General features: G+C 26.9%; 6 protein-coding genes across 6 annotated transcripts; 2 read left to right on the top strand and 4 right to left on the bottom strand.

Moving 5' to 3' along the window:
- Nucleotides 1-5,113: 5,113 nt before the first annotated feature.
- Nucleotides 5,114-6,767, bottom strand: OCT59_017741 (uncharacterized protein; the record flags this gene model as incomplete). The annotated part of the gene is made up of 4 exons (XM_025324717.2): nucleotides 5,114-5,145; nucleotides 5,228-5,284; nucleotides 5,352-6,219; nucleotides 6,303-6,767. 4 exons carry the CDS (start codon nucleotides 6,765-6,767, stop codon nucleotides 5,114-5,116), a joined length of 1,422 nt encoding a protein of 473 aa, XP_025184861.1.
- Nucleotides 6,768-7,844: 1,077 nt separating this feature from the next.
- Nucleotides 7,845-8,601, bottom strand: OCT59_017740 (uncharacterized protein; the record flags this gene model as incomplete). Its single annotated transcript, XM_066137681.1, has 4 exons — nucleotides 7,845-7,852; nucleotides 7,935-7,991; nucleotides 8,065-8,516; nucleotides 8,594-8,601. The coding sequence occupies 4 exons, from the start codon at nucleotides 8,599-8,601 to the stop codon at nucleotides 7,845-7,847; spliced, it is 525 nt and encodes a 174-aa protein (XP_066004234.1).
- Nucleotides 8,602-9,053: 452 nt separating this feature from the next.
- On the bottom strand, nucleotides 9,054-9,485 carry OCT59_017739 (uncharacterized protein; the record flags this gene model as incomplete). Its single annotated transcript, XM_025314627.2, has 1 exon — nucleotides 9,054-9,485. One exon carries the CDS (start codon nucleotides 9,483-9,485, stop codon nucleotides 9,054-9,056), a length of 432 nt encoding a protein of 143 aa, XP_025184860.1.
- A 2,476-nt stretch (nucleotides 9,486-11,961) lies between these two features.
- Nucleotides 11,962-14,388, top strand: OCT59_017738 (uncharacterized protein; the record flags this gene model as incomplete). Its single annotated transcript, XM_025310215.2, has 5 exons — nucleotides 11,962-13,221; nucleotides 14,054-14,070; nucleotides 14,163-14,180; nucleotides 14,260-14,280; nucleotides 14,370-14,388. 5 exons carry the CDS (start codon nucleotides 11,962-11,964, stop codon nucleotides 14,386-14,388), a joined length of 1,335 nt encoding a protein of 444 aa, XP_025184858.2.
- A 3,224-nt stretch (nucleotides 14,389-17,612) lies between these two features.
- OCT59_017737 (uncharacterized protein) lies at nucleotides 17,613-17,987 on the bottom strand (the record flags this gene model as incomplete). The annotated part of the gene is made up of 1 exon (XM_025324716.2): nucleotides 17,613-17,987. One exon carries the CDS (start codon nucleotides 17,985-17,987, stop codon nucleotides 17,613-17,615), a length of 375 nt encoding a protein of 124 aa, XP_025184857.2.
- A 1,640-nt stretch (nucleotides 17,988-19,627) lies between these two features.
- OCT59_017736 (uncharacterized protein) lies at nucleotides 19,628-19,930 on the top strand (the record flags this gene model as incomplete). The annotated part of the gene is made up of 1 exon (XM_066137680.1): nucleotides 19,628-19,930. One exon carries the CDS (start codon nucleotides 19,628-19,630, stop codon nucleotides 19,928-19,930), a length of 303 nt encoding a protein of 100 aa, XP_066004233.1.
- Between the last annotated feature and the right edge of the window lie 1,890 nt (nucleotides 19,931-21,820).

Here is a 21,820-nt window from a genome sequence, read left to right as displayed (position 1 = left end):
CTCTTTTTTTTAAAACAATTATATTAATCTTCATACGCTTACAAATTCATTATAATATCTAAATTTTTTAAAATAATTGAAATGTTATATTTCGACCTTATAATAGATTAATTTTAATATAAAAATCTTAATATTGTAAATTAGAAATAAATTTTATCGCATGAACTAACATTCGCAAATCAAAATTAAAAAAAAAGGTTTTAACTATATTGTGCAGTAGTTCAGTGTGAGACGTAAAATAAGTGAATTAGTAAAAAATGTGAAGTTAAACTTAAAACTGACTCAGTTCCATAAATTTAAGGGTCATTTTAATTGTATAATTCAAGTTCTTTTTTTTTTTGATTTCTGAAAATGTTAATAACATGTTTTTTTAGATTTAAAAAAGGTCTTTAAGGGATAATTCAAAAGGTAATCTGATATTTGATTATTACATAATAAATATTTTAAAGTATTTGTTTAGATTTCACATACAGTGAATATAACAATGGCTGATGATTAATTGAAGCATATAATAAAGCCATTGAAATTACGGGACAAACTTGACGGTAGTTTTATCAACTAATATGAAACACCAATACTGATCAAAGTTAAAATACCAATATAATGAATATAATAAATGATTTGTTACAATTAAATAGGTTCGTAAAACTCTTAATTTTGTAATTTTCAATATTTCTTGATATGTCAAAGAATATTAATATTATTTCCTATTTTATTAAAGGGAATATAGATAATATTATCTCCGTTCGTGTGTATGGTAAAGTACTGTATGGTTAGTATGGTACCCAATTTTCATATTAAAATTCTATACCGTATAGCTGATGATTGACCATACCTACCCTTCATCGTTGTGCCGTATATTCTTATAAATATTAGCAAAGATATTTTTGTCATTTCACGTTATCTCCCATAAAAAAAAATTCTTACTTGGTTTTGACCGGTATTGTTTGTAAGGTTTTATCATCGATCGAAGTGAAAAATAGCGAAATTCATGTGGCTACAGTATTTATAAGAATTTCTTTAATTGAATTTTATTGATGTGATAAAAATTAAATCCACTATATCTAATAAATCTTTTAAATATCTGATTATGAGAAATTGTCTCGTGTAAAATTAAAAACGGGATCATGAGAAAGAAATAAACACACGAGGCACAAACTCACAAGTGTTTAGAATTAATTCGAGCAGCTAAGTAATCGTTGTTGATTTAGTTCGAAAGTGCTATTGTTATTTATACAATATTTTTGACATGTTTGATTTATTTCATATTATATTGCATATTTGTTAATATAGAAAAAAAATGAACAATGAATAAAAACTTCAAATTTCTTCATAAATCTTTTCACGATTATCAGTCTACAAAAGTCTTTTATTGAAGTAGTTCGTAGATATTCATAAAATATAAATATTGCAATCTAATTATATCTGCATATTATTCAAGAATCATTTTATATAGTACTTCAGTTACTACGCAATCCTATTTTTTTTTAATCACCCGATAATAAAATATATACAGTATTATCGGTTTAATTCGGTCATTTCACGGAGAAATTATAGTAATCGATAGATACTAGGGAAATGGTAACCGTTGTGAAATTCGAAGCGAAAATTTTTTTTTTAATACCGTGAGTCCGTGACCACACTTTATTCACAGACCAATAGGAAAATTTTGCTTTTAAAATCACGTTTTATTTTTTCAATAAATTTTGTCGTCGTAATATATTTATATTGTAAAATAATTTAGATTAAATTATAATTATTAAAAAACTAAATTACAAAAGGAAAATAAAAAAAATATATATTCAAGTAACAAAAAGTTAGGAAAGAGAATTAACGACTACCTATTCTTATATATAGAAATATGTAAGTTCTCATTCACGAATCACGATACCTAAATACTCAAAGCCTGATAAATAAAAAAAGTTAGAGGAAAAAAAAGTTAACAAACTATCCTATCTCCCATAAAAACATACAAACTCTATTTTGCAATATCCAACCTATAAAATAAAAAAATAAATTTAACAAAACATCAAGAATCTCAATTTTAAATATTCCAAACTTACAAAACACGCTATTTCCTAAGCCCAAAGAAATTAACTAAAATCTATTTCAATCTATTTATCTCATACCTACAAACATAATTACGAAAGTCAAAAGAATTATAATGGAATTGAGCAAAAATGAAAAACGGAAAATTTACCTATTGTCAGAATGGTCCAGCCAAAAGAGCTAAATTAATAAAAAAATGATGAATAGAAACGATATGAGAAAGAAAATAAACCACTTATACGCAACCATAGTAATCTCTAAAAAAAAAAATGTGAACTTTCTCACCAATTTAAATTCTTTAGGAATGACATTAACAAAATAACAATACCAAAATACTTGTCGCCTTAAAAAGTTCAGCTAATGCCTAGAAATAAAAAGATACAGTAATTAAATTGGCTAGACGAATAGATAAAATGAAAAAATGAAAAAAATAAGCCAACATACTTATCTGCTAGTGTTAAGAGCTTGACTGTAACCTAAAAGAATAAAAAAAAGTTAATGGCTGAGCGAAATAGAGAGTTACTTTTTAGTAAGAAATAACATATAAACGCATTTTGTTAAATTTGCAACCTGTATAAAACTTTTGACGATTAAAATTTTTTTTGTTTCTTTTTTAGAAAATTATTTAGCATACTTTATTTACTAACTTGCACATAAATCGTTATAGTTGCCATACATAGCCATAATCATCATACATACGGCGTACATAGCTCTCCATACTTTACTACTCTTATTTCTTACGTTCTATCTGAAGCTAGTGTTTCAACAAAAAGAAAAAGAAAATAGTTTGTTAAAAATATCCTAATTAAAAAAGAAAGATACCTCCCTTCTCCATTTACCTTGTGTTTGCATTTAAGAAAGACGTTGTTCCTACAAATGAAGAAAAAGAAACATTTCTTAAATAAAACAAAACTTTTCACTATCTGACATTCAAGTCTAACGAAGTCTAACGGTATTCCTACAAAAAGGAAAAAGAAATGTTTCATTTGAAACATTTCTTAGTTAAAAAAAAACTCCTATTACCCCATGTCCAAGTCAGAGAGGAAAAGAAATGTTTTGTTAAAAAACATTTCTTAATTAAAGAAAACTTTCCTAAAATCAATTTACCTTAGGACTGTGTCTAGGATAAGGCCACACAAATTCGAATTTTCGGTTCACTTCACCCGGCCGGGTCACTTTTTCAAATTTCAATAAAAAAAAGTTTATATATAAAAATTTATCACGTGATCAGGACGTAATTTTATTGGCGGGTATGTTTATCACGCGGCTGAGAACTTCTAGAGCGAAAATAAATTCCTCCCTTTTAAAAGTCAACCAATCAAATGTCACGATTTTATATATAAACTTTTTTTATAAACCCTGGGTCCCCGGGTCGATTTTAAATTTCAATGTTACGTGAACCGAAAAATTGAATTTGTGTGGCCTAAAAAATACATTTCTGTAAGCGAAAACGGGTTTTTTAATCAATCTATATCCTATAAAAAAGGAATGTTCAGAAAACATACATAAAATAAACATAAAATGTACATTATACATAAAATGTCTATAGAATGTCCATAGAATACATAGGATATATGTAAAGGGGACTCATACTTTTTTGTACATTCTATATACAGTGAGCCCATTTTGTATATTTTTTATATATTTTATGGACATTCTATAGACATTTTATGTATATTGTATATTTTACGTATATATTCTAAACATTCCTTTTTTATAGAGTATATATAATGGTCACGCTATATGTTTTGCTTTATTGAGAAATTGAACAATGAGAACGTGATACACGACATACATCCTCACAGGAAAAGCGGGTGGACATCCGGACATTGCATATGACTTTGCGTAGAATTATCAGTTATATAGTCCTCCACTACGCTCCGAACTAAAAAAAAAATTATTTCATTTAATTGTATTATTGTTAGTGCTCCGCAAAATTCGGGTCTAACCCGGATAATTCAACCCGAGTGAATTTTAAATCGGGTCGGTACTAACAATTTTAATAACCCGTGACCCGCATGACCCGACCCGTCGGGTCGGGTTATTCATTTCCTTGACTCAGGTTTTGACCCGAATTAGACTCAGATAATCATTAAAATCACTGATCACATATTGATTACGCGTTAATATTAATTAATTTTATATAATTTTGTTAGATGAATGAGGTAGTATAGCGAAAATTGCTAAAGACACTTGCAATTACAGATATGTGTATGAATTATTATTAATTATTAATATTACATTAGCTAATAAGTTTATTTTGATAATTAATAAAGCAACCAGCGTTCCAGTAGAAAGAGTATTTGCCAGTGGAACCGATTTGATAGCTGCAAAAAGATGTAGTCTTAAAGCAGATACAATTAGAGCATGCATGTGTTTAGAGTCCTGGCAGTCATAAAATATAGTCAAATTTCTGTTAAAGCAAGTGATACAATTTCGATTTCATAGTTCAAATATAAAGCAATAAATAAACAGGAATTGAAGATATCTTTAAATTCGTGCTTAGCTTTAATTTTAATAATAAAAAGTTGTGTGACCTATATGATCATCTTTTAGATCAATTACCTTGCGTTATTGAAGAAATTATGTTTGAAAAAATATTTTTGATATATTACTAAGCATACAGCAATGAAAATTACTAAAATTTCGGGTTTAACCCGGGTTATTCGAATTAAATATACTCGGGTCGGGTTAAAATCGGATCATTTCTATTTTTGCCAGGTCGAGTCGGATATATTCTCCAAACCCGACCGAATCCGACCCGGTAGGAGCACTAATTATTGTAAACTGATTTTATTCGTGTTAATAATAATGATAATATACTAATTGTAGTACTAATAAATAAATGTATAAAATTTATAAAATTTATTAATAAAATGATTTTTAACTAAACGATTTTTCATTGTCGCATATAATTCCCACCATAGAAGTATAATTCTGACCACAATTATACGTGATATTGCTCAGCATTACATAATTGAATTATGTCTAAACAAAAAATTTCAAAAAAAATAATACAAACAAATAAAGATAAATTTTGCAATAAAAAAAAAAATATAATCACTCAATTCTTGATATCATCTTCATTACTATCATCTGTTTGTTTTGAATAATAAATAAAATTAATATTAAATAATTAAATTATATTGTGCATTATAAAAATTATATTATCACCTACCTTTTAATTGTAATGAGCTAGAAACCTCCAAGTCAAATAATTGAGAATCTTGACAATCTATGAAAGAAATAAATTAAAAATTATAAAATAAAATATTTACTTTTAAAAATTCCAAAAATAATACCTTTACTATTCTCTTCATCATCAAGGTATGATGTAATAAGAGATGAATTAACAGGTTTTGTTAAATTAGTTAATGTAAATAATCTACTAGTATATATAGCATCAGGATTTTTCTCGTATGAAGTTGAAATATTTGGAATTTCTTTATCAGCTTCTTCAAACAAAGCCTCAATTTCTTTTCCTTTATATCCAAATTTTTCTTTTTCTTGATATTTTACAATGTGAATAGAATTAGTCCAAAAAAGTATTATATCATACAACTCACTGGCTGTTGGTCTTTGATTTGAATTAGCATTCATACATTTATAAGCTAGTTTCTTATAAATATCAGGAGTTCCTTTTCCAAAATACGGTCTGAGTCCATTACATATTTCTAATGCTAAGGTAGTATCATGTTCTCTTTTATGAAAAGGTGGTATTCCAGATGATAATTCTGTCATAATTACACCAAAACTATAAATATCAGAAGATAATGAATATGGTTCTCCATTTAAAACTTCTGGGGCAATATATGGTAATACTCCACATATTTTATCATCTGATTTTTGTTTGTTTGATGGTCCAGATAATCCAAAATCTGAAATATAAGATACACTACCTACTTGTAATATATTACCACTATGGAAATCTTTGTGAAAATATCCTAATTCATGTAAACTTTTAAGACCATATGCTAACCAGTCTAAATAAAGAATTTTATTATTCCATAAAATATTATTGAAATTATGCGAAAGAACACTTCTCAAATTTCCTTTATTTGCGAATTGTAAAATCATCATAAATTCTTCAGTTTCTGGATCTTTAGTCATTCCATAAAATTTTAATAAATCAATATCAGTTGATTTATAAAAATCCCATTGTATTTTAAGCTATTGTTTGCATTTAATTAAGGATAAAATTATAATTCATTAAATATTAAGTAGAATATGTAATGTTAATAAAAAAAACATACCTCATTTAAATATTCAGCTGACATATTCTGCGATCCATTCAACCTTTTCAAAGCAACATTGATAGGTCGAGGTTCTTTTCTTTTCCAGCCATAATCATATTCTGCTTTTCCATCAATCCATGTTGCAGAAAACACTTTTGCAAATCCACCTATACCAATTTGTTTTACATTTTTAAATTTATCAAATGGTACCCATTCAAGAAACCTATCATACTCATACGTTTTATTTCTCGCATCATAAATTGTATCTTTGATAAATTTATCAAGGTCATTATTTCCGCTGGTCCAACCTTCAATCATTCTAAATGGATCACATTTTTTACACCATAATTCTTCAGTAAATGGTTTATTGCAATAAGAACAATTTTTATGGCTAATATTTATTGTACTAGAATCTTTATCCGAGATATTTAAATTAGTAAATTCTGTTTCTATAATAACTTGCGTTTCATTTCCTTTATCCATTTTATTATATGTTTTGGTAGAATTAAAAAAGGCGTTACTTGCGTTACTTGCGTTACTTTAACTGTATTTTAATGAGGATAGAAAAGGAATTCGTATCACAGTAATACATGAACAATATTAGGTTGATCAAAGGTTGATCAAAGATTGATAAGGTTACTTGCTGCGCCATTAATTTTTCTAACAATAAATAATTCGTTACAAAATAATTGAAAACTAAAATATATAGAATTTTGTGACTAAAATTAACACTATCGACAAGCAACTTACTAGCAATCAATTTTATGAATATACGGAATTTCTATTCCCATCACAAATTGACAAAAAAGTAAGAAAACACAAACACTTTTCTGTATAATAAATTTTATTTTACGTTTTATTAGAAACTAATGAAATGAGCAAATTTTATAAGTATCAAAAGGTTTCGTTTTATATGTAAAAAAAAAAGTAGGATTCATATAAAGGGAACTTCTTCATATGTAATGAAATTGTAATTTGTATTAATATTATATTCTGACATTTTAAAAAAAAGAAATATTAAATCAAGGAATAATTATACAAGAGACGCACAATAATACAAGGATTATTTATCATATTTAAATTAGCTAATGCTTTTGCCATTAATATAATTTTAACATAATTTAACTATAATTTTAAATATCAATCACGTCATAATAAAAAAAAAATTTAAAAAAAAAACTAAACTTTGTGAGTTTGATTTTTTGATTTGATAATTGATTTGATTCGAATATTGTTAAGAAATTAGGAATAATTTAAATTTGTATAATCTGACCTCGGTTAATATATCATTGTACTATTAAAAACTTGATATAACGTCAATATATTATTATCGATACAATCCTAATATAATAGTAACTTTTTATTTGAGATCGCATCAAACACTATTTTCATTACTAATATCATCTGTTATTTAAATAAAGAAAATAAAATTAATAAATGATTTATCAAAAATAATGATTTCGATTTGAATTGTTTGGCGTTTAGCTGAATACAGTAATTGAATTGTGTAGCATGAAAATTCGTGTCATAAGATGAAACCCGTGACATGCCTGCGCCGATCTATTCATCTGTTTGTTTTGAATAATAAATAAAATTAATATTAAATAATTAAATTATATAGTACATTATAAAAATTATATTATTACCTACCTTTTAATTGTAATGAGCTAGAAACCTCCAAGTCAAATAATTGAGAATCTTGACAATCTATAAAAGAAATAAATTCAGCCATTATGGAATAAAATAATTGTCAAATTAAACATAATACCATACATAATACCTTTATTATTTTCCTCATCATCATCAAGGTATGATGTAATGAGAGATGAATTAATAGGTTTTGTTAAATTATTAAATGTAAATAATCTACTAGTATATATAGCATCAGGATTTTTCTCATATGAAGTTGAAATATTTGGTATTTCTTTATTAGCTTCCTCAAACAAAACCTTAATCTCTTCACCTTTATACCCAAAAATTTCTTTTTCTTGATAATATTCCTCAATAGAATTAGCACAAAAATATATTATATCACACAATTCACTGGCTGTTGGTCTTTGATTTGAATTAGCATTCATACATTTATAAGCTAATTTCTTATAAATTTCAGGAGTTCCTTTTCCAAATTCTGGTCTGAGCCCATTACATATTTCTAATGCTAAAGTAGTATCATGTTTTCTTTTATAAAAAGGTGGTTTTCCAGATGACAATTCAGCCATAATCACACCAAAACTATAAATATCAGAAGATAATGAATATGGTTCTCCATTTAAAACTTCTGGGGCAATATATGGTAATACTCCACATACTTTATCATCTGATTTTTGTTTGGTTGATGGTCCAGATAATCCAAAATCTGAAATATAAGATTTATGATCTACTTGTAATATATTACCACTATGGAAATCTTTGTGAAAATATCCTAATTCATGTAAACTTTTAAGACCAAATGCTAACCATAATAAATAAAGAATTTTATTATTCCATAAAATATTATTGAAATTATGTGAAAGAACACTTCTCAAATTTCCTTTATTTGCGAATTCCAAAATCATCATAAATTCTTCAGTTTCTGGATCTTTAGTCATTCCATAAAATTTTAATAAAATATCTTCTGATTTATAAAAATCCCATTGTATTTTAAGCTATTGCTTGCATTTAAATTAAGGATAAAATTATAATTCATTAAATATTAAGTAGAATATGTAATGTTAAAACAAAAAAAACATACCTCATTTAAATATTCAGCTGACATATTCTGCGATCCATTCAACCTTTCAAAGCAACATTGATAGGGTATGATTCCCTTTTTTTCCAACTTCCATCATCTTGTTTATCATATTCTGCTTTACTACTAATCCATGTTGCAGAAAACACTTTTGCAAATCCACCTATACCAATTTGTTTTACAACTTTAAATTTATCAAATGGTACCCATTCAAGGAACTTATTGTACTTTGTATTTTTCGCATCATAAATTGTATCTTTGATAAATTTATCAAGGTCATTATTTCCGCTGGTCCAACCTTCAATCATTCTAAATGGATCACATTTTTTACACCATAATTCTTCAGTAAATGGTTTATTGCAATAAGAACAATTTTTATGGCTAATATTTATTGTACTAGAATCTTTATCCGAGATATTTAAATTAGTAAATTCTGTTTCTATAATAACTTGAGTTTCATTTCCTTTATCCATTTTATTATATGTTTTGGTAGAATTAAAAAAGGCGTTATTTGCGTTACTTGCGTTACTTTAAACTGTATTTTTAATGAGGATAAAAAAGGAATTCGTATCACAGTAATACATGAACAATATTAGGTTGATCAAAGGTTGATCAAAGATTGATAAGGTTACTTGCTGCGCCATTAACATTTCTAATAAAATAATTCGTTACAAAATAATTCTATGAAAGCTGAAAATTAAAAAGTGATAAAAAAAATTAAATAAAAAAATCAAATAACAAAAAAAAGTGGTATAAAAAATAAATAAAAAAAAATCAAATAACAAAAAAAAATTACGTAAAAAAAAATCAAATTACAAAAAAAAATTAACGGGAAAAAATATTAAAATTACGTAAAAAAATGGGTTTAGTCTATAAAAAAAATATAACCGATCTGACCTTCTTAGGATCGATGATCTAACCAAAAAGAATATAATTCTCTATTAATTATATAATTAAAATTAATAATCAACAAGTAACAATATTACTGATATTAACCTAAATAATCTAGAAAATAAAGAGCAAAAAAAAACTTACACTAACATGGAATAGATTAGGCGCAAGCAGAAAATATATTACACAATTAAAAACTATTTATACATGCTAGTCTAAACGTTACGATTTTTTCATGTATTTTTTTAGTTATATCATCATAATACATTAATTATCGATTTATTTAGTACGATAAAATGTGATAATTATCGATAAAGTGATAATTATCGATATTTATCCTCCAAAAAAATTTCCCGATGGTGATCATTTTTCTGGAAAAAATTTTTTATAAGGTATAGAACATGTATAAGTTTCTTATTTGAGATAATTACACATATGATGACATTTTTAGTCTTAATCAATTAAGGACAGTTTTCATTCATTTTTTTTTTCCCTTGTTAACCTAATAAAATTTATTGTCCTTAAAGAATAATAAAAGCTCCGACGAACGTGTTGATATAAAAAGTGTTGAAGTGATGTAAAAATGATATTGTGAATACAGCATATATACGTAAATTCCAATTTCGAATAAGAAAGAATTTACTTTTTAACCTTTTAATTTATTAGTAAATTCTCTTTTTTTTTGCAATATCGTGGTTTTTCATTGTGAATACAAAAACATATACACATAGAAAATAATTTTACACGAATAATATATTCTATTAGTTATTTTATGTAATATACATATCGCATTAGATTTTGTTAGATGGCTAATTTTTTTTGGTAGCTAATAAGAATGGTAACTTTTTGACTTCAGCATCACGTGGATTTTAATTTTTTTGATAATTATTATTTCTGTATTATCCATTAATTCCATACTTTCCATTTTCATTTTGAAATTTTTTTTTTTTGAAAAAATTTAGTTCAAAAATGGAAAGATTTCCATTTCTAAATAAAAAAAAATTAAAACCACCCATACTAACAATATAATTCAAGGTACGCAGAATATGATCATCATCAATTTGGTACAAAAATTCTCCTCATATCGGCGGATTTGTAATCACATGTCATTTGACTATAATAAATTTATTGGTTCTCTAATTTACCGCCTTTTCAAATTAGCCATAGCACCCCTAAAAATAATCGATTTCCAAAAATTTGCGATTTAATACCGGCAATTTTATTGTACCATTATATAGAAAATGGCCGATTATCAGCGATTTCTGAAAGAAATTTTTGTGATTTCTGGGATATATATATACAGTATATATATTAGTTTCATTATAAATAAAATTTAAAACTAACACTATTATATTCAAGAGAAACTACTTAAATAAAAGAAATTATTCAGGAAAAATTCTGAAAACCGATTTCCTTAGGGGATGACGTACAGTCGTACAGGGGAGTCCACTAACTTGAAAACAGCAATGTTCGGCCAACATGTGATTAACAATCCATTTAAATGATCGGCCATGTCTATTAAGCAATTTCCTTTAATATTATTATTTTAATTAAAATAAAAATGGTAAAAATGTAAAATAAATTTTGAAATTTTTTTTGAATTTTTCAATTTTCATAAAAAGAAAAAAACTCTCAGATAATTTTATATATGAAGTTAATGTTTTTTAATTTTTTTTTTATTAGAAATGAGAAGTTTTTTTTTAAAATGATATGGAAAATTACATACTTACATTAAAACCGAGTTTAATATTACTTGAAAATCTTTACTAGCGTACGTAAAAATTTATTTTCCAAGATTTGAGAAATTTTTGTATACAAATACAACCAATTTTGCTTTTTCAATTTTTCTTCATCCGAAAAAATTAAAAATCAAAATAATAAAAAAATCCTAACCAGAGTCTAATTTCTCCTCTTCCCTCATTTTATAATACTATAGCATTCTTTATCCACCGTGTGGATAGAATAATTATTAAATCATCACCTTCCTCTTATATTATATTTATCTCCTTATTTTATAAAATTCTTGCCTAAATAAATAATTATCTAAAAAAAAAAAAAATGGTTGCTCTACGCTTCGCTAAAATATTCTCTATCGCTGTAATAGTTACTTTCTTTCTCTCCTCGGTTGAATCAGCAAAAAATGAAACTGATTGCCCTAAAACATTATCAATCAATGCCAAGTCTGATGGTAAAGGGAAAAAATTTATCGTTGTCTTTAAAGACAAGCAAGCTGCTCAAAGACAACATGAGTTGTTTAAAAATTGCTTTCATGCAGAAATTGATAGTTTCGATAAAATTAAATCTCTTAACGATAAAGGCAAACCCGCTTTCGTTAGTTTCGGAATTGTTAATCTTTTTGGTCTTATTGGAGAAATGACACCACAATTTGCAAAGGAACTTGAAAAAATGAATGATGTTGATTATATTGAAGAAGATGGTGAAGTTAAGGCTCAATATGTAGTACCATCTCAACTTACTAGACGTGCAGTAGACAATAAACCAACTTATAATATTGATCGTATTGATCAAGCTAAACGACCTCTAGATGGAAAATATACTTTCCCCGATTCTGCTGGAGAAGGTGTAAACGTTTTTGTTGTCGATTCTGGTATTCGAATTACACATAAAGAATTCGGTGGTCGTGCCAAATTCGGAGGATCTTTCTGTAATGGATGCAGTGAAGAAGATGAATATGGTCATGGTACTCATGTTGCTAGCATTGCATGTGGAGAAACTTTAGGAGTAGCAAGAAAAGCCACACCAATTTCTGTTAAAGTTTTGGACGATGAAGGTGTTGGAACATTTAGTTCAATTATCGCTGGATTGAACTTTGTGGGAGAAACACATAATAAGAGTAAAAATAAGAAATCAGTTGTCAACATGTCTATTGTAGGTGATAAATCAAAAGCTGTAAATTATGCTATCAAGCAACTTACCGATGCTGGTGTTCACGTAGTTGTTTGCGCAGGTAACGATAGTCAAGATGCTTGTGATATATCACCTGCATCTGAGCTTAGCGCTATCACGGTCGGTGCTACCGAAAAAAATAGTGACGCAATCACAGATTTCTCAAACTTTGGAAAATGTCTCGACATTTTCGCTCCAGGTCGGGACATTCAAGGTGCTAATTTTGAAGACGATAATAGTACTTTAATAATTTCCGGCACCTCTCAAGCTACCCCACATGCTGCTGGTACTATAGTTCTTATAATTGCCAAGAATGGTAACAAATCACCGGCTGAAATGGCAAAGGTACTTTATACTTTATCAACGAAGGGAGTCGTTGAAGGTCTTAAGGATGGTTCTCCAGACAGCTTTGTACGTATTCCAAGCGCATAAAATATACATAGAATACTTTAGATAGACATATAGTAAAATTGTATTTAATTACTTTATTATTATTATTATTATTTTTATTATTTAATTCTTGACTAAAAAAAAACAAGCGGTTTAAATAATTGTAATTTTGGATTAATCACAATCAAAAAAAAAAATAATGTCTTTAATTTTACTTTTAATTCAGCAGTAAATTAACTATTCAATTAACTTTTAATTCAATTCAATCAACTTTTAATTTTTTTAATTCAATTTACTTTTTAATTCATAATTTCATTCATTTTACTTTTAATCTTTGAATAATTTTGATTTAATTTTTTTTTTCTTTATTGCGTTTTAAAATAAATCGTTACTTTCAACACATGATAAAATTTCATTTAGTATTTCACCTGTCATAAAGATAACGGATTGTTCATAATTATGTCATTATTAAAACAAAGGATTTTTTCCTCATGAAATAATTTATGTAATTGGTTGACAACGATCACCGTAGTAATCAAACCCTCCTTACATAATCATAATATTTGATGCAATCGTACAGTACAAGATTTTCAGGTGATACTGATTGTTGTTTATTTGCTCGCTCCTTACTTTACTTACCTAACCTACCCACTTTTTCTCTTTTCCTTTTCTTTTTCATGCCCTATAAAAAATTTTATCCGTTATTTCTGTAAAAACTCGAGCCTTTCACGGATCCATTCACGGAAAATGTAAATAATTCGATAAATTCCGTGATGTAAAGTTATTAATTCCGGGAATATGAACCTTTTACAGAAAAAGAAGGAATATAAAATCGGATCGACTTTCTTTACAGGGATGTAAAAATATTTGGTAAATAATAAAAAAACTTGTACACCCTCTTTAATAAAATATAAAGTCGCATTACTGTGTTATGTGACGTGTTTGTTTTCTTCATTTTATAGCGTAATTTTATTACTTTAGTTAAATTTAATAGACCTTGGAGAAAATATAAAGTTGTTTATCGAGTGTAGAACTATTCAGACATTAAATTCCATCAAGTTATCTTAAATATTTGTGGAGGTATGATTTTTTTGCATAAAATTAATATGCCGCGCATGTTTTTTCACTTTATAACGTAATTTTGTCATTTTGGTAAATAAATAAAACAGGATTTGGAAGATTAAGTAAGTTGTTAATTGGGCGTGAAACTACTTACATGTTAATTTTTATCAAGCTAGCCCGAATACTTATGAAATTATAGTACTTTTTTAATGATATTAATCCTTTATTTTTTTAATGTAAAAAAAATTATACAGACAATATTATTATTGCATACAAGCTCTAACTTCATTTAATTTAAAGTTTTAAGTTTTGTTTTTCATATTTTTCATATTTTTCATAAAGTTAAATTTTGATTTTTTGAGCCAATTATATTTGAGAAAAGAGTTGTACTGTACGGACTTAATTTGTAGAAGTTCGTACAGTACAGTACAGTACATTATTATAGGTTTTGATAGTTTATTTCAAGGGCAAGAAACATTATTATTTAATAAATAATATTATTTCACTAAGTACAAAAATAAATAAATGATTTATAAAAACATGTAATGCATGAATATAGTATATTTAAACATTATTTAGAATTTATACAATAGATTAATTTATTTATTGCTTCATACTCCTTTTATTTATTGGAAAAATAAAAACCTTATTGAAAAACACAGTGATTACTTTTAATAAATGTATAATATCATTAGAGAAAGAAAAAATAAATTGAGAATACATTAAATTAACCTCTTTATTATGTCGAATTGACGTGATAGCTAACTACAAATACAGGTATCAACATTGCAGAACATGTGATGCTGATTTATCAAGACTAATGGCTAACAGAGAGATTTTTGAATAAAAAAATTTGGTGATTAGAGGTAGGTATCATTATTATATGTAAGTTTGTAGATAGTTTAGTTTAGTAACGTTTTCTTTGTTCTTAGATAGAATGTTAGTTATAGCATCATATTGTACGTAGGTACATACGGTTCTATGTATTTCTTGTAAAATTTAGTCCTTTAAGGCATATAAATTAATAAAGAAATGCGTTACAATTAAAAAAAAACACATGCGATGGTAAGATTTTTCATTGCTAATAAAAAGCTCCATTTTCAGTTTTCGTGATCGGTTGCAGCTATCCAAACAATATTTTTTCGGTTTTTTCGGTCATAGACCAAATTAATTTTTAAATGATATTTTTTTCATCCCTTGTGTTTGGACTGTTTTTTTTTATGTTATTTTTTTTTCAGTCTTTTCAAACCAAAAATATTTTTTTTTTTTAAACACCTTTTTTTACAGGTTCTTATAGACTGAAATTCTGATTTGAATAATACTTAATAAATTTTATATTTTATTTTTATTTTTTAAGGTTTTTTTATTATCATTTGTTTTTGCTTTTGTGATTTTTTTCTTATTATTAAATAGATTGTCTCCATCTTCTGACATAAGTTGTAGTATTATATAGATCATAAAGGATGAAAGGATTTTAAAATGTTTAATGATAGTGAACAAAAAGGAATATTAGAAATAGATGAAAGATTATATTATTATACAAAAGAATTACAAAAAATGTGTTATTATTATATAGAAGATAAAAGGAATAGTATGTATTTTATACTGATAACCGATTAACAAAGATTTTTAGGCAATTTTGTCATTTAACGTTATCTCCTACGAAAAAAAAGTACTGACTTTGAACGGTATTATATGTAAGGTTTTATCATCGAAGTGAAAAATAGTGATCTCATGTGGCTATTTCAAAGAATTTCTTTAATTAAATTTTATTGATGTGATAAATACTATTATATCTAATACAATGACGGATCCAATGAATGATAAAGAATTATCTTTTAAATACCTGATTATGAAAAATTATCTCATACAAATTCAAAAACGGGATCATGAGAAAGAAATTAACAGTCGATTAGAATTAATTCGAAACAGCTAATCGTTGTGATTTAATTCGAGTATGCTATTATGTTTATATTTATACTCCTATTAGATTGAATATTTGTTAGCATAGAAAAAAAATGAACAATGAATAAGAACGTCAAATTCTTTACAAATCTTTTCATAATTATCATTTATCACAGTCTACAAAAGTCTTTATTATTGAAGTAGTTAATAGATATTCATAATATACGGATATTATATCTTCATATTTCGAGAATCATTTTATACTTCAGTTACTTCACCATCCTACTATTTTTAATCATTTGATAAAAATATATACCTATTATCGATTTAAATCGGTCGTTTCACAGCAAAATTATAATCGATAGATAAAAAAAAATTATTTCATTTACGTGTTAATAATTATAATAATATAATTGTAGTACTAGCGAAGATGTATAAGATCACGTGGAGAAGTCACGCGCACGTGAAATTTTGTGCAAATAAAAACCACCCTAGCGTCGCCTAGAAAAAATGGTAGCCGGATAGGTTTTCCGGGTTACACGTGATTCGGAAAATGATTTCCGGTTAGCTTGTTAATTTTTATTATAACGTAGTAGGGATGGCAACGGTCGGTCATGGTCGGTCATCGGTCGGTCATGACCGGTCAAGAACCTTTGACCGACCGACCGACCGTTTGACCGACCGTTTGACCGATCATTTTTTTATATTTTCGCAGCGTTTTTATTAGGACAATTGAAAAAACGTGCGAAAACTTTTTTTTTTATTAAATTATTAATAAAAAACGTTTTCGCAACGTTTTTTGTTAAAATAATCAAAACCGTTTGCGAAAAACGTTTTTTTTAAATTAAATTATTAATAAAAAACGTTTTCGCGACGTTTTTTATTAAATTTTTCATAAAAAAATTTGGTCGGTCAAACGGTAAGTCAAACGGTCAGTCAAACGGTCGGTCAGAGGTCTTTGACCGACCGATATCGGTTACGGTTATGACCGGTCATAACCGGTTAATGACCGTGACCGTTGCCATCCCTAATTGTGAATAAAATCAAATTTGATAATTTAATAATATATATGTATATATAAAGAATTATTTAAATTATAAAATAAGAAACTTGTAAAATATTTACTACTCTACACTTAGTGTTTAAATAATTTCTAAGTAAAATAAAAAAAGAGAATACATATTGATGAAAAAATTGTTTAAATTTCAAACTAAGAAATTTGTAATATATTTTACTACTCTATTCTTAGTGTTTAAATAACTTTGAAAGAAAACAAAACAATATCTTTGTTGAATATATATAATAACAAATATAACTTTGATTATATATTTGTGAAATCTTTAAAAATTCAAAATACTTTTCTATCTTCACGTACTTTAATATCTAAATAATAAATTACTTAGTATAAAATAATTATATAAAAGTCAACTTCTTTTATACATATCTTATACATAGTATATACAAAGTGCCTGATGATTTCCACTAGCATCATTATAATCAATACATACTTCATCCTTTTCACATGATTTATCAAAAGTGTTGAGATTACCATCAGGATTTTGACAATGAACACTTATTTTTCTCAATTTATCACAATATGAATAAAGGACTACATCGTTCTCATCTTTACACTCGGGAAATTGAAGTCGCTTATTCAAATGTCCACGACGACTCAGAGACTGCTGATTTGGTGGTCCATACTTTTCCAATTGAGCATGGTGACTAGTCAATTTTGGTGATACCTCTAGAGATGCTCCTATGGTTATAGTTGTGATCGCAATTAAAAAGAAAGCGTATATAGTACATAATTTAGCAAACATACTCTACTTGTGCTTTAAGTTGGTTTTTGTAGAAGGATGTAAATGTAGGAACACACTATTTATACACTCTTATTATGTATTTCAATATGATATAGGCTAGTTATTTGTGCAAATCTTATTCTTTGTTAAGCTTTATTTTAAAAGAATTTTTCTATCACCGGGGATGATGATCACCAGTGACTGAAATTATGACGATCGACCAGCATTAAAAAAATATAGTGCCAGTAAAAATTGATAATTCTGGCCAACGGTGATGATCATTGAAGTTAAAAACTATTTTAAATGTCATTTTGAAATTTGAAATTCTTTCTGTGATTTTGAGATCGGAAATAAATCATACTGTTTACATTTTGTCTCAGATTCACAAAGAGTTTTGGTGCACCTAATTTCAGAAATCGTTTACTATCTGCTGCAAGTTGACTATTAGACTAACCGTGAAAATAAGTGTTTTTGTCTCATGTAATTTCCAATTAAAAAAACTATGGGATAAAATTAAAAATTATCAGGATTTTGACTTTTTCTGGAATTCGTAATACAACCTCTTTCATGTAATTTTTTAATCATTTTAAAAAATTTTATCCGTTATTTCTGTAAAAACTCCGTAAAAATGAGCCTTTCACGGATCTATTGTAAATAATTCGATAAATTCCGTAATATAAGGTTATTAATTCCGGGAATATAAGCCTTTTACGGAAAAAAAGATAATATAAAAAACGGGCATCATATGATGATACGACTGATACGTGCATCATTTTTTACTTAATTTACATATAGTATCTGGTATAGTTTGTGCCATTGTAGACGTTTGTATCATGTGATCATCAATTAATTAGTGATGGGACGTTATGAAGCGCCGTACCAATAAAAAATCCAGGATCAACATTATTTTTCCCTTCATCCACAAAAAGTGAAGCTATGAATCCATTATCACTCTCCCCCGTATCATAGTCGATGTACTATATATACTGACTCTAACAATTGCCAAGAAAGCAACTCAAATAAAAGAACTTTCTAATTTGGAAACTCATATTTTGGATCATCAAAACCCGCGACTAGAAATTTCTTGAATTTTACTAAGATAAATGGGAAAAATGCAAATAAAAAAAATTCTTTAACAATATAAAGCATTTTTATGCAAAAAAATATAAATTTGCTCTAAAATAGTTATAAAAAATTTTTAAATAAAAAAAATATAATTGTAAGCTTAATTATAGAAAAATTATTGAAATAAATTCCATATTAATTTATTATTGATAAAATCCATGGGTTTCCACCTTTCAGATAAGCTATTTCACATATAATTTGGTGAGATCTTATGGTCAATTTTTTAATTCCGGTTTTTTTTTGCAACACGCTGTACTTCTATGTATTGTTATTAATTATTTTATTATATTATTTTTATAATTGTTAAATTAATTTTTTTTTTAGTGGTAAAAGGCATGATGAAAAGTTATTAAAAATTAAAAGTACCCGACAATTCAGGCGTACCATATAAAAGTGAAGTCAAAAGGCAGCAAATTGCACAGAATTAATATGTATGTTTAAATATATTGATACATTTATTAATTTAGCTGCAATATATAACAAAAAAAATGAGAACAAAAATTCATGTAAAAGAAAAACTTCATCTATAAATTCTAATGAAAAAAGATTACGGTATGATACAAATTCCCAAATATCATAACAAACAACATTTAGCAGAAACAGTATCTAATACTACTAATTTAGAAGATGTGAATAATGAAATTAGGGTTGAAAATTTGGGAAGGTCATCTACAAGCTCAATTAATAAAGAAAATGAAGTTATGTTAAATATTGAACTTGAAGAAAGAAAATTGACATTATTAGAACGTCAAGCAAAGCTTAGAAAAGAAGTGGCGGAAGCAGAAGCTATTGAATTACAAAATCGGCAGCTAAAAATAAGCATAGGTTTAACTTTATAATTATTATATTCTTAGGCATTATTAGAATGTAGTAAAGCCTAGAAATGAAACAGCAGCTTTAACCTTATAATTTTTAGCAGTTTTATAATTTTTATATTCATTGTAATTTATAATTGTAAAGTAAATATGAAAAATAACCCATGAAAAATGATATTAAAATAATGTATAAAAAAAATAATATATGAAAAGTTTCAGAATATTTTTGTACGTACTAGTACGAAATTTTTTAGCATTTGTACCCGTATGTACTGATTGATTTTAAGCACGTACGTACTAATTTAGACTAACGTACTGTACTACTTTATTTAATACCGAATTATATATACATCAAAACTATTGTACAAAATTGTAAATGTACGGCTATTCTTTAATAATAATTATTATTTGTATCAGCATTTATAGTGCTATTCTCAATTAAATTGAAAGATAAGGTCTGCAATCAAGCAATAGTGGAAAAAATTGTGAGATTGTGATATGTAGATATTTAAAATTTTTCTCAATGCATAATAAAACAGAACCAGTTTATTTTTTATAAATGAAAAAATTCAGGCGCTATTTTTTAATAAAGTGGGTCCAGATTTTTTTTTTTGTTGAAAAAATTACTGAACATTTTTAATTAAACATAATCAGATTCTAGGATTTTTTAATCCGGTTATTATATAATATGATTGAAAGAAGAATCTTTCTTGATTACTATGAACTAAGTATACAACAAATTTTTTGCTACAAATTGAGTGTACGGCGGATTTTTTCTTGTAGATTATTAAGTGTACGACAAAGGTTGCTACACGTGATCATCTAAAAGGAAATTCGCACCACATTACGACGGAGTTCGGAGAGCTATTTTTAATTACATGTTATATTTTAAGTTTTAATGAATCTTGTTAAGCGAGAAGATATCGTTCGGGGCATCGTAGAGTTGACACATATACATATACATATATCAGAACGTTATTTCCAGCAGATTTTTATACTTTTTACTTCATTTCATTTATACGATGATTAAGAAATTTTTAATAATTGTAAATTACGATGAGGTCTATACTCATAACGAATCAGCGTTCTTATCACCTTTTTTATTCTACTTTATATATCTTTCCTAAATTCCACATGCAAAAAATTCGAATTTTTTCTATGCTTCTATCGAAATAAATGATCTCTTACAGGTTTCGATGTTTCGGTAATTGAGTTGTATAGAATAGGAGAGGGATATTTGGGTATTGTTTTACAGAAATCACAGAAAAGCGAAGTTGCTAAAAGGAACTCGAGTTATCTGTTATACACAACTAGAGTATCTCTTATCTTTAAACGTCCATTACTCCAGGTTGAAATTCATTGAAACATAATTTGAACTATATTCAATTTGCCCTTTTGTGAGCATTATACAGTATGTCAATCTTTGGATTGCGTTATTCAAACTCAAATCGCTAAGTTGGTTACATTATATTACCTTACATGTCTTTCTTCCTGGACTTATTTCTTATTAATAAACCTACGTTTTTATAGTACGTGAATAAAGGTTCATCTGCATTTCTGAAACGAAATCTCCGCCACGTGACGCGTCTACTCCTAAATGGATTATCCCTACTCCCGAATCAGGCTCGCGCTCGAGTATTCAATAATTTTTCGGCAACGAATAATACGCACGGTTTTATAACAATAAATTATTTTACGCCTGACAGTATTTACGCGTAACACGAATACGTGAAAAACCAATATGGCCTGGGTTTCTTAGATTAGACGTTTTTTTCCTTGATGTTTTTTTCTTCCCCAGTATGTGATAATGCAATACTGCAGCAACACGGTTACTGTTAGTTAGTACGTATTTATCGAAGGGTAGGTCCTATTTGAGATTTGCATTACTAGTCAAATTGTATCGTAATTTGGCAG

Source organism: Rhizophagus irregularis, chromosome 26 (genome assembly GCF_026210795.1).
Source record: "Rhizophagus irregularis chromosome 26, complete sequence".
Classification (NCBI taxonomy): domain Eukaryota; kingdom Fungi; phylum Glomeromycota; class Glomeromycetes; order Glomerales; family Glomeraceae; genus Rhizophagus; species Rhizophagus irregularis.
The sequence above is the reverse complement of the archived record's forward strand: the minus strand, read 5'-3'. Positions and strand labels throughout refer to the sequence as shown.